At 42.9% G+C, this 13,491-nt stretch overlaps 1 protein-coding gene across 8 annotated transcripts in view; it reads right to left on the reverse strand.

Moving 5' to 3' along the window:
- Positions 1-13,491, reverse strand: part of LOC115150113 (protein CBFA2T2) — a 65,623-nt gene that overhangs the window by 12,898 nt on the left and 39,234 nt on the right. For 6 of the 8 annotated variants that reach the window (XM_029693049.1, XM_029693050.1, XM_029693053.1 and 3 more), the window contains 3 exons: positions 7,195-7,362; positions 6,351-6,592; positions 5,576-5,665 (listed from right to left, as the gene is read on the reverse strand). In XM_029693049.1, coding sequence (XP_029548909.1) covers positions 5,576-5,665; positions 6,351-6,592; positions 7,195-7,362 — 500 coding nt within the window. The remainder of the gene's footprint in view (positions 1-5,575; positions 5,666-6,350; positions 6,593-7,194; positions 7,363-13,491) is intronic. The other 2 variants (XM_029693052.1, XM_029693054.1) reach the window with 1 other exon arrangement.

Consider the following 13,491-nt stretch of genomic DNA (forward strand, 5'->3'; position numbering starts at 1 on the left):
ACAGAGAGACAGACAGACAGATAGATAAACAGAGGAATAGGAGAAAGAAAGACAGAGAGAAGCTAGTAGGTAGAAGCTAGTAGCAGTATTTTCCTAATTTGTTTTCATATGCAGTTTCATCAAAGCTTCCACAATCCAACTACAGCTATCACGGCTGTCAAGGACGGCCAAAGTTAGTTACTTTAAGGAGCAGTTCTCTCTCTGTGGGTCTAACCCCAAGAAGTTCTGGAAAACTGTAGAATAAACCCTCCTCACAGCTGCCCATGTCCCTTAAAGTTGATGATGTGGTTGTTACTGACAAGAAGCACATGGCTGAGCTCTTTAATCACCACTTCATTAAGTCAGGATTCTTATTTGACTCAGCCATGCCTCCTTGCCCGTCCAACATTTCCTCATCTCCCACCCCCTTCTAATGCGACTAACCCCGATACTCCTCCCTCATTTTCCCCTGCCCCACTACAAAGTTTCTCCTTGCAGGCGGTCACTGAGTCCGAGGTGCTAAAGGAGCTGCTTAAACTTGTCCCCAAAAAAACATCTGGGTCAGATGGTTTAGACCCTTTCTTCTTTAAGGTTGCTGCCCCCATCATCGCCAAGCCTATCTCTGACCTTTTTAACCAGCCTCTTCTCTCTGGGGAGGTTCCCATTTCTTGGAAGGCAGCCACGATTCGTCCTTTATTTAAAGGGGGAGATCAAGATGATCCTAACTGTTATAGGCCTATTTCTATCTTGCCCTGTTTATCAAAAGTGTTGGAAAAACTATAAATAATCACCTGACTGGCTTTCTTGATGTCTATAATATTCTCTCTGGAATGCAATCTGGTTTCCGCTCAGGTTATGGATGTGTCACTGCAACCTTAAAGGTCCTCAATGATGCCACCATTGCCCTTGATTCCAAGCAATGTTTTGCTGCTATTTTTATTGACTTGCCCAAAACTTTTGATACGGTAGACCATTCCATTCTTGTGAGCTGGCTAAGGAGTATTGGTGTCTCTGAGGGGTCTTTGGCCTGGTTTGCTAACTACCTCTCTCAAAGAGTGCAGTGTATAATGTCAGAACATCTGCTGTCTCAGCCACTGCCTGTCACCAAGGGAGTACCCCCAAGGCTCGATACTCGGCCCAATGCTCTTCTAAATTTACATCAACAATATAGCTCAGGCAGTAGGAAGCCCTCTCATCCATTTATATGCAGATGATAGTCTTATACTCAGCTGGCCCCTCCCCGGATTTTGTGTTAAATGCTCTACAACAAAGCTTTCTTTCGTGTCCAACAAGCTTTCTCTACCCTTAACCTTGTTCTGAACACCTCCAAAACAAATGTCATGTGGTTTGGTAAGAAGAATGCCCCTCTCCCCACATGTGTGATTACTACCTCTCAGGGTTTAGAGCTTGAGGTAGTCACCTCATACAAGTACTTGGGAGTCTGGCTAGACGGTACACTGTCCTTCTCTCAGATTATATGAAAGCTGCAGGCTAAAGTTAAATCTAGACTTGGTTTCCTCTATCGTAATCGCTCCTCTTTCACCACAGCTGCCAAACGAACCCTGATTCAGATGACCATCCTACCCATGCTAGATTACTGAGCTGTAATTTATAGATCGGCAAGTGGGTCTCAAGACCCACTGGTTGATGCTTATTTATAAAACCCTCTTAGGCCTCACTCCCCCTTATATGAGATATCTACAGCAGCCCTCATCCTCCTCACTCACACATCCGTTCCGTATAGTCACATTCTGTTAAAGGTCCCCAAAGCACACACATCCCTGGGTCGCTCGTCTTTTCAGTTCGCTGCAGCTAGCGACTGGAACGAGCTCCAACAAACAGTTTTATCTCAATTTCTTCATTCAAAGACTCAATCATGGACACTTACTGACAGTTGTGGCTGCTTTGCATGATGTATTGTTGTCTCTATAATACTTGTACCGTGTTTTGTGCTGCTACCATGTTGTGCTGCTGCCATGTTGTGTTGCTACCATGCTCTGTTGTCATGTTTTGCTGCCATGCAATGTGGTTTTCTTAGGTCTCTCTTTATGTAATGTTGTGTTGTCTCTCTTGTCGTGATGTGTGTTTTGTCCTATATTTTTATTAAATTGATTTTTATTTTTCATCCCAGACCCCGTCCCCGTAGGAGGCCTTTTGGTAGACCGTCATTGTAAACAAGAATTTGTTCTTAACTGACTTGCCTTAAATAAAGGTTAAATAAATAAAAGTTCACACCACAGGAACAAAAATGCAATACCCTGATCTGATCTTGTGCAAATGCAAAGTAAAGGTCCTATTAAATCCAACTGACATGCCCACAAAATATCATAAAGTGATGTTTTCACGTGAAAATCCTGAAACGCGTCCACGACTTATTTACATATCGTGAGACGTCACGGAAACGGCATGGCGACACGGTGGAGACACTAGACAGAGATGTGTCACTGAGGAGGCCCAGAAGGAGACAGACATACAACAGATCTCTCCTTGAGAGAGACGCCTGGAGGACAGAGACACACACTCTCTCTCACACGTGCACAAACACGTGCCCACACATTTGCACTAACACTGGCACACACACACACACACTCACACATTCCCTCTCTCCCTTGCCTGATAAGCGTTAGCCCCCTAACTGTTTCTACCCCCTGACTGTTTCTTCCTCCTGACTGTTTCTGCCGCCTGACTGTTTCTGCCGCCTGACTGTTTCTTCCCCCTGACTGTTTCTGCCGCCTGACTGTTTCTGCCGCCTGACTGTTTCTGCCGCCTGACTGTTTCTGCCGCCTGACTGTTTCTGTTTCTTTCACTAAATCACTGAAAAACCCAAACACATAGTCCATCACTCATCACTATGTAGAGATGGACAACCCCCCCAAACCACAACCACCCCAAACCACAACCCCAAACCACAACCGCAAACCACAAACCAAAACCCCAAACCTCACTTCAGATCAGGGTTTACTTTAGGAAAATGTGGCGCCAGACTTTTGACTGTCCAGATTTACTTTTCGTCATCCAACAAGACGAGTAACGAACAGCAAAATCACTAGCCTATGTCAATCTACTATAATAGAAAAGTTTAGGCTATCTATTCTATTGGTCAGCTTGTCGAGAAAGAAATAACCTATTTCAAACAGACTCTGGGACAGTTGTGGGACGATAGATCCCAAATTCATACAACCAGTAGGCCTAGGCTACATGAAACAAACGTTAAAAAGCAATGAGTCTGATGCAACAGATCAGAGCGTTTAGCTTAAAATGTTGATAAACTATTCTTTCTTCACATTATAAGTGCAGCAATGTGCACAAGGCAGGAGGCTACGCACAAATGTTTGTTCCATAATGCAAATAGCGAGAAAACACCATTGTCAAAAGGGCACTGCACATGCGAGCAGTTTCATGTGACAGAGATGAAAATATCCATTAGAGATGTAGACAGAGAGGATATCTAATAGGCTACTTTGAAGCAAGGTAAGACATGCCTCATATGTATTAAAATCTTCAGGTTTCAAACAAATAATTATATGTTTTCAAAATGTTGCCGTTTGATGCCGCGTTCAAAACAACTGGGAACTTGGAAATCTCCGACCTTAGTGCGTTCAAGACAACTGAAAACGGGGATAAAAACGAACTCAAACTGGGAAAAGTAGTTTTGAACGGTCATCCAACTCGTAATTCCAACTCAGGAACTCTGGCCTCTTTCTAGAGCTCTGACATTACAACCTGAAGATCACTGATGTCATGATTTGACCTCGTATTTTTCAGTGTTCCCAGTTGTCTTGAAAGCAGCACAAGATGCTGCAGCAGCAGCTCTTCTGCTGTCTGACAGATTTTCCACTCAAAGGCTCTGTATCTGTATGCTGTATGTAATCTAATTCCACAAAAGTATGTAAATTGACCTGTGTGTGTCTGTGTGTAGTAGTAGAAGCAAGGCTAAGTGGAGAGAGAGGGAGAGAGAGAGTAGGAAGACAAGCATCACAGGCCACTATCAGAATGCAGGCACCCTGGTAGGAGGTAGAGAGAGAGAGAGGGACAAGCGAAAGAGAAAAAGTGATGAGCAAAGGCCGAACGAAGTAAAGGAATCCCCCTCCCTCCCTCTCTCTATCCTTAATGAACAACAGGCCCGAGTGTGCTTATAATTACATGCACTTCCTTATTCCCCCCTTCTCCACTTAAGACCCTTACTCCCCTCTTTACCCGCCTCTCAAACCCTACCTAGGGCCTCTCGACACATATGTTGTCTGTCAGTTAAGCGCCGGTCTCTTTTTCTGCTGGACGGATGCGAGATTGGCGACGCCGGGCAAACCTGAATGACTGCCTTCATTTAATGCGACACAGAGCCTCATAAAAGAAAGGTTTATAGTCATGTTTCACACTTCCGAGCTCTCTCTCTCTCTCTCTCTATGGAGAGAGAGAGAGGAGAAGAAGTTGAGGAGCATCATATGAATCTCTGATATGTTTTCAGACAGTTGTGGTTTTGGGAAAAATGAGGTAACCCGTGGAAAAAGAGCAGATTTTCACCGGCTGAAAAATCGAGCTATAACAGCGAGAAATGTGACTGTTTGGAAGATTTATGTTCAGGTCTCATGAGGGTAGCTCTTAAAAATACTACTATTTCAGGCCCCCATGTTGCAAAGTTACTCAAAAGCCCAATAAAACTTGCGCAACCCCTGTCGCTCGTTAAGTCAACGCATACAACTGCATTGTTACATTGGGAACGACTGAAAGGCAATAAATTAAATCCCCCATTCCAATTTCCTTTTTGTATGACAAACGTCTTGCTGTTAAATATTCAATGCGATAATAATATTTTTTTCTTCCATTCTAATTATGCTACCATCTACTTGCAGTTTCTCATGATTTGTTTGCATATTTGCGTTATTATTGGTTTATACTAGACAATGAAGTCCAAAGATTTCTGAGAGAATTGTAATTATAATCCTCTGTGCCAGAAGCTCCTCTACGCTTCATGAAAGGAATCCGTCCCAAATAACACCCTATCCCCTATATAGTGCACTTCTTCCCACAGAGGCCCGGTCAAAAGTAGTGTACTCTATAGGGAATAGGGTGCCATTTGGGATGAACTCTAGCTGTTACCTTCAATACAAACATCTGGTTTTTCCCACTCCTGATTTCATGACTAATTATACGAAGTCCTTGAGTCATTGTAAACCTCCTTCGAAACATCAAAGGCCTTGTGAGGAGGACAAAGAGGAACACTGTAGCAGCACAGGCCTGGATTCAGTTATGAATATTCACAGCACAGGGAGAAGGAAAGATAGAGGGGGGAGAGAGAAGGGGGAGAGAGAAGGGGGAGAGAGAGGGGAGAGAGCGAGAGCGGGGGGAAAGAGAGTGTGTGAGAGAGAAGGGGAGAGAGACAGAAAGAGTGAGAGAGAAGGGAGAGAGAGAAAGAGGGAAGAAAGAGAGTGAGAGAGGGGGATAAAGAGTGTGAGAGAGAGAGGGAAGGAAAGAGAGAGAGAGGAAAGAAAAGAGAGAGGGAGAGAAAAGAGAGATGGGAAATAAAGAGTGGAAATAACAGCGTAACAGAGAAATTGAGAGATGGGAAACAGAGAGATAGGGAGGAGGTAGGTGTTACCTTGAGGAAGGGAATGACGAAGGGCCTCAGGGGAAAGTTGGTGGCCTCCTGGAGCCGTGAGTGGAACTCCTCGATGGTGACTGTTGAATTCTGGGACACATAGTGGAGAGATCAGCCAATCACAATTCACCTCTCAAGGTTCAGTTTATTTGTCTCCAACACTGAGCTTGACATTGTGCGTGTTCCAGATTAACTACATTGCAGTCAACAGCTGCCACACTGAATCCATTTGTAGATCAGTCCAAATAGATTCTCTCAGACATGAGGATAGACTTGAATCCCTTTGAGTGACCAGAGAAATAACTATATGGCCGTTTCCCTTTCAACTGCTGATCAACCTGTTCATGGATGAATGATGTGCAACAGATGATACGTAGGTATAATCCGCAGCACAGGACTCAATATGTTGCAGATGGAGCCTGTCAAAACCAATACAGTGTGTCCATTTGGGCCACATATACTGAATATACTGCCATGTTCCATTGAATGAAAACATCTGACGAAATAAAATCCAGCCCAACATAAATAACACATACTGTCTTTTCTATTTTGGGCAGATATTTGTACTGGTTTTAAAAGTAACATATACATTTGTTTAAATATTTCATTCTACATATATCACTTCAATTCCATTTGACTCCATTCAATTCTGTTCAATCATCGAATCACATCTCAAATCAAATGCAACTATGTTGACATATCAATACAGAATAAGTGACAATGTTTTACGGGCGTTTCCATCCATCATTCCTAAAACGTTTCATCAACCACTCACCACAAGGGCCAGCACCAGGTTGCGGACACTCTCTCCGATCTCGGGCGAGATGTCGTTGCCGAACTGCTGCAGCGTCGTCAGGAAGCGTTTGAGCTTGCTGAGCTGTCGGGCGCCGCATGTGGCTGGGAGCTGCTGATTGGCCAGCGAGGAGGAAGAGGAGGAGCTAGGCCCATTGCTGTAGCGCTGGGGCGGCGAGGGCACAGCATTTAGGGTGGGCGGGGAGTGGTGGATTCCATTGGTCACTGGGGGAGGGAAGAGGCGGGACGGGGAGGGAAAGGAGCGAATGAGAGGTCGGCGTAGGAGGTCAAAAAAGTTTATCAAATGTGGTCCGACATGGGAGGTAGTGCTTCGACTGGATGGGCTGATGCAAACGCTACAGAGGGACAATACATATCACATTCATTATAGAATCACCAGATCTTTCATATGGAATCCTTATTTACACCTATCTGATCTAGGTCAGGTTACTGTACAGGCCTTTGTGACAACAAAGGGGGCTTTATAAATACATTTTATTGATATATGGATATAAAATAAAGCAGACAAAAAAGGAAGCCTTTCAGATATATCAGAATACTCCAGAATCGTTTACCACACTGCTCTAACTCATCTATGGATCATCCTCTATGGGGGCTAGTGGTGGTAAGAGTCTTAACGTCCCTTAAATTGACACTCAATAAAGCACAAATTGAATCCTGTACTTTCTTCTTTACTTCCAGGTTTATGGGTACACTTCCTGCTGTACTTCATGGTCCACCCACCAGAGCCTCATTGACTTGAATGGGGATGACTGCTCCAGTCATTCTATTTCTATGGTAAGAGTGCTAATATCTGTGGTACTCACGAGTGGTGGAGGAGAAGGAGGCTGGCCGGGGTCCGCTGGGGTTCACGGAGGGCAGGGGCGGCATGGTGGCGCTGCTGCTGCTGGGGACTGGTCTGGGGACTGGTCTGGAATGAGTCTTGACATCCACAGGAGAGCCGGGCATGGCAGGGGTCTTCTTCTCACCACTGGCTGAGGAGAGGGAGAGAGGGAGAGAGAGGGGAGGGAGAAAGAAGGGAGGGAGAGAGAAGGGATGGAGAGAGAAGGGATGGAGAGATAGGGGAGGAAGAGCGAGAGGAGGAAGGGAGAGAGAGAGAGAGAGAGAGAGAGAGAGAGAGAGAGAGAGAGAGAGAGAGAGAGAGGAGGGACATGGTCAATAGGTGCATGACAGAGATGTTTTGTGGTCGAGGTGTTCAAACAGGCACACGCATGTACGCACGTACGTACACACACACATTCACGCATATACGTACACATACACGCTAATGTGTAGAACAGGTTTGCAGTCTGGTTTCCATCATCAGCCACTCAAATTACAAACCCACATAAACACACACCATTCTCAGCATCAATGTGTGTGTGTGCATCCAGGTGCTCTTTTCATGACATCGACCAGGGATGGGCAACTTTGATGGTGGTGGAAGTCATCATTAGTGGCTCGTGGGTCTGCCTACCCACATCCATATCCCACATTCGTTTCCCGTGTGAATCAAGAATGATCCACCACCCAAAGGACATCCAGCCAACTTGACACAACTGTGGGAAGCGTTGGAGTCAACATGGACCAGTATCCCTGTGGAACACTTTCACAATAACCCTGCGTCCACACCCTACGAATTCAGGCTTTTCTGAGGGCGAAAGGGTGGGGTGCAACTCAATATTAGAAAGGTGTACACCCTTTTGCCCTCAGAACATCCTCAGTTTGTCGGGGCATGGACTCTACAAGGTATCGAAAGCGTTCCACAGGGATATAAGGCCCACCCTCTGAATGGCACACATACACAATTCATGTCTCAACTGTCTCACTCTCAAGGCTTAAAAATCCTTCTTTAACCTGTCTCCTCCCTTTCATCTATACTGACTAAAGCGGATTTAACAGGTGACATCAACAAGGAATCATAGTTTTCACCTGGATTCACCTGGTCAGTCTGTGTCATGGAAAGAGAAGGTGTTCTTAATGTTTTGTCCACTCTGTGTGAGTGTTAAGGTGAGTGACTGAACATTTCCAGACTCAATATTATCAATGACCTCACCTTTTTCATGGAAGAAATCAACAGCAGAACCTCCCCCTCCTCCACCCCCCTTCTGCCCCTGGTAGAGCAACCAGATGTCTTGGGGTCTAGCCTTGCCTTGACATGCTCAACCCTTCCATTGAGATCCATGGCAGAAGTGCTAATGAAGAAAAGCCATTGTGTTTGTGGAGAAGAATGGCCCTTCATTGAGCCAGTGGGGCCAGGGCCGAAGAGAGAAGGAAAAGAAGGCGGGAGCTATTTCACGCTTTACTAACAAGATCGCAAAAGCTTTTGAATGTTAAACGCATACTTCTCAATATGCCACGGCCAATGAATAGGACCACCAAATCAGGGGATGGGGAGAGGGGGAGGGTGGGAGTGAGGGAGAGGGGGAGAGGGGGAGTGAGGGAGAGAGAGATGGTAATAATCTTTAGATCAGAGGGCATCTGTGTTAGTCCAATCCCCATGAAGACTGGGTCTGGTCTCTATTTGGAGTGGATCAGATGCTTCCAACTGCTTTTAGACAGACGATTAATAGACAAGCAGTTTTAACGGGTAAAAGGTTGGGTGAGAGGTTCCTTGGTTTTAGGGCTTTTCTTTAGAGCCGGACTATTATGCTCTTTTGATGTCATGAACTGACCATCTGCCTTCATACACAAACATATGAATGCAACAGCCAGTACTTCAGTGATTTTTAAGCGTGTTTGAAAATTCAATGGAGAGCGATATGGCATTTAATATGCCAGTATGTGATGATAAACAATTAGGGTAAAAACTAGGAAATGAAAAAACAGGCCACTGTAGGATGTGGTTCCAGTTATTTGGCATGTTGAAATAAACATTACGCCTCATGACTGGGTGGTTCGTAGACATACCCCATTAGAAAAAGTAAAAGCAACCATGGTATATGCTTGCTTACACCGAAAACATATGTGAGTTGTTAAATATAATACTAAATATTATTAAGTATTATTATATTATTTATTTTTTAGTTTACTCAACTTTTTGGTAAAAGTGGTGAATGAACTTAATACTTTTAGTTGGCCTAAACTTAGCTCCAACAAAAATTCTGTCAACTTAAGAATATGTGTTTGCTCAAATTGTCTCATATGTTCATTCAACTAGAAATGATTATTTGGGCATTTTACCTAAAAAAGGCTGTGGGACTAGTTACACACACAGTGCTTTTAACATACAATGTTTTCAACTTACATATTTGACAAACATAATTACATTGTGCATGTTCATTTATACAGTAATTAATAATCAACATGTCCTCATCTGGGATTTGAACTCACTATAACTCTTGGTTCACTTTGCACTTCAAAGTAAATCTTATCTCTGTTTAAAGTACACTCAAGAAAAATTATTTTATTTATCATAGTGATTAAGGAGTAACATTAAAATATGCCATACCAACATCAAGACAACAACAGTACAGAAAAACCTAAATTGCTTAAATAAGAAAATCGAATGGTTGCGTAGCAGGAAGATCGGGGTAGCCGTGAACCAAGAGGTTGTTTGTTAAAATCCCAGGTAAGGACATGTTGAATACATGGGTCAAATATGTAAGTTAAAAGCACTGTGTTTGTAACCAGTCGCACACCCATTTTTAGTTAAGATGCCCAAATAATAATTTATATTTGAATGAACATATGAGACAAGTTGAGTAAACACATTTTAAATTGACTGGACCAACTAAAAATGTTTTGTTAAGGTAAAAAGGCTGTGGAACCAGAGGGAGGGGGGGGGATGACGACATATATAGATATATAGATTTTTTTAATCTAATCGGCTAAACACTCCAAACAGCCTACCCAACCGCTCGGAGGCGTCAGGAAGGTCCTAAAGCACACCGTTGCCTCGTTTGTATCAAATGCAATTTCACAATGTTGTCCCAAGTGAAAGTTGCACCCCTGCTTAATAATAATGAATTGAACAACTAGATTTGTGGATGTTTTTTTTTTACAGTGTAATACTCAAGTATATGTACAGTTGAAGTCAGAAGTTTACATACACCTTAGCCAAATACATTTGAACTCAGTTTTTCACAATTCCTGACATTTACTCCTTGTAAAAAATCCCTGTCTTAGGTCAGTTAGGATGACCACTTAATTTTAAGAATGTGAAATGTCAGAATAATAGTAGAGAGAATTATTTATTTCAGCTTTTATTTCTTTCATCACATTCTCAGTGGGTCAGAAGTTTACATACCCTCAATTATTATTTGGTAGCATTACCTTTAAAATGTTTAACTTGGGTCAAACATTTCAGGTAGCCTTCCACAAGCTTCCCACAATAAGTTGGGTGAATTTTGGCCCATTCCTCCTGACAGAGCTGGTGTAACTGAGTCAGGTTTGTAGGGCTCCTTGCTCACACACACTTTTTCAGTTCTGCCCACAAATTTTCTATAAGATTGAGGTCGAAGCTTTGTGATGGCCACTCCAATACCTTGACTTTGGTGTCCTTAAGCCATTTTCCACAACTTTGGAAATGTGCTTGGGGTCATTGTCCATTTGGAAGACCCATTTGCGACCAAGCTTTAACTTCCTGACTGATGTCTTGAAATGTTGCTTCAATATATCCACATATTTTTCCTACCTCATGATGCCATCTATTTTGTGAAGCGCACCAGTCCCTCCTGCAGCAAAGCACCCCCACAACATGATGCTGCCACCCCCGTGCTTCACGTTTGGGATGGTGTTCTTTGGATTGCAAGTCTCTCCCTTTTTCCTCCAAACATAATGATGGTCTTTATGGCCAAACAGTTCTATTTTCATTTCATCAGACCAGAGGACATTTCTCCAAAAAGTACCATCTTTGTCCCCATGTGCAGTTGCAAACCTGAGTCTGGCTTTTTTATGGCGGTTTTGGAACAGTGGCTTCTTCCTTGCTGAGTGGCCTTTCAGGTTATGTCGATATACGACTCGATTTACTGTGGATATAGATACGTTTGTACCTGTTTCCTCCAGCATCTTCACAAGGTCCTTTGCTGTTGTTCTGGGATTGATTTCCACTTTTCGGGCACCAAAGTATGTTCATCTTTAGGAGACAGAGCACGTCTCCTTCCTGAGTGGTATGATGGCTGCGTGGTCCCATGGTGTTAATACTTGCGTACTATTGTTGTACAGATGAACATGGTACCTTCAGGCATTTGGAACCTGCTGGCTGATTTCTTTTGATTTTCCCATGATGTCAAGCAAAGAGGTACTGAGATTGAAGGTAGGCCTTGAAATACATCCACAGGTACACCTCCAATTGACTCAAATGATGTCAATTTGCCTATCAGAAGCTTCTAAAGCCATGACATCATTTTCAGGAATTTTCCAAGCTGTTTAAAGGCACAGTCAACTTAGTGTATGTAAACTTCTGACCCACTGGAATTGTGATACAGTTAATTATAAGTGAAATAATTTGTTTGTAAACAATTGTTTGAAAAATGACTTGTGTCATACACAAAGTAGATGTCCTAACCGACTTGCCAAAACTATAGTTTGTTAACCTGTTAGAGCTAGGGGGCAGTATTTACACGGCCGGATAAAAAACTTACCCGATTTAATCTGGTTACTACTCCTGCCCAGTAACTAGAATATGCATATAATTATTGGCTTTGGATGGAAAACACCCTAAAGTTTCTAAAACTGTTTGAATGGTGTCTGTGAGTATAACATAACTCATATGGCAGGCAAAAACCTGAGAAGATTTCATGCAGGAAGTGGCCTGTCTGACAAGGTGTTGTTGTTCTTGCCTCTGTTTATTGAAGACTGTGGATCTTAGCTGTAATGTGACACTTCCTACGGCTCCCATAGGCTCTCAGAGCCCGGGAAAAAGCTGAACGATATCGAGGCAGCCCCAGGCTGAAACACATTATCGCCTTTGCCAAGTGGCCGATCAGAGGACAAAGGGCTTAGGCGTGTGCCCGAGTCGACCCCATGCTGTATTTTCTTTCGTCTGTTTACCTAATTGCAGATTCCCGGTCGGAATATTATTGCTTTTTTACGAGAAAAATGGCATAAAAATTGATTTTAAACAGCGGTTGACATGCTTCGAAGTACGGTAATGAAATATTTAGAAATCTTTTGTCACGAAATGCGCCGTGCGCGTGACCCTTATTTACCATTCGGATAGTGTCTTGAACGCACGAACAAAACGCCGTTGTTGGAACATAACTATGGATTATTTGGGACCAAACCAACATTTGTTATTGAAGTAGAAGTCCTGGGAGTGCATTCTGACGAAGAACAGGAAAGGTAATCAAACTTTTCTTATAGTAAATCGGAGTTTGGTGAAGGCTAAACTTGCTGGGTGTCTAAATACCTAGCCCTGTGATGCCGGGCTATCTACTTAGAATATTGCAAAATGTGCTTTCACCGAAAAGCTATTTTAAAATCGGACATATCGAGTGCATAGAGGAGTTCTGTATCTATAATTCTTAAAATAATTGTTATGCTTTTTGTGAACGTTTATCGTGAGTAATTTAGTAAATTGTTCGTAAATTCGCCGGAAGTTTGCGGGGGGTATGCTAGTTCTGAATGTCACATGCTAATGTAAAAAGCTGGTTTTTGATATAAATATGAACTTGATTGAACAAAACATGCATGTATTGTATAACATAATGTCCTAGGTGTGTCATCTGATGAAGATCATCAAAGGTTAGTGCTGCATTTAGCTGTCTTCTGGGTTTTTGTGACATTATATGTTAGCTTGAAAAATGGGTGTCTGATTATTTCTGGCTGGGTACTCTGCTGACATAATCTAATGTTTTGCTTTCGTTGTAAAGCCTTTTTGAAATCGGACAGTGTGGTTAGATTAACGAGAGTCTTGTCTTTAAAATGCTGTAAAATAGTCATATGTTTGAGAAATTGAAGTAATAGCATTTCTAAGGTATTTGAATATCGCGCCACAGGATTCAACTGGCTGTTACGTAGGTGGGACGATTTGGTGCCACCTGCCCTAGAGAGGTTAACAAGAAATTTGTGGAGTGGTTGAAAAATTAGTTTTAATGACTCCAACCTAAGTGTATGTAAACTTACCGACTTCAACTGTTGAATTAATAAAGCCAGCAGACAAGCATGTGCACACACACACA

The sequence above is a fragment of the Salmo trutta genome, chromosome 16 (assembly GCF_901001165.1).
Source record: "Salmo trutta chromosome 16, fSalTru1.1, whole genome shotgun sequence".
Taxonomy (NCBI): Eukaryota; Metazoa; Chordata; class Actinopteri; order Salmoniformes; family Salmonidae; genus Salmo; species Salmo trutta.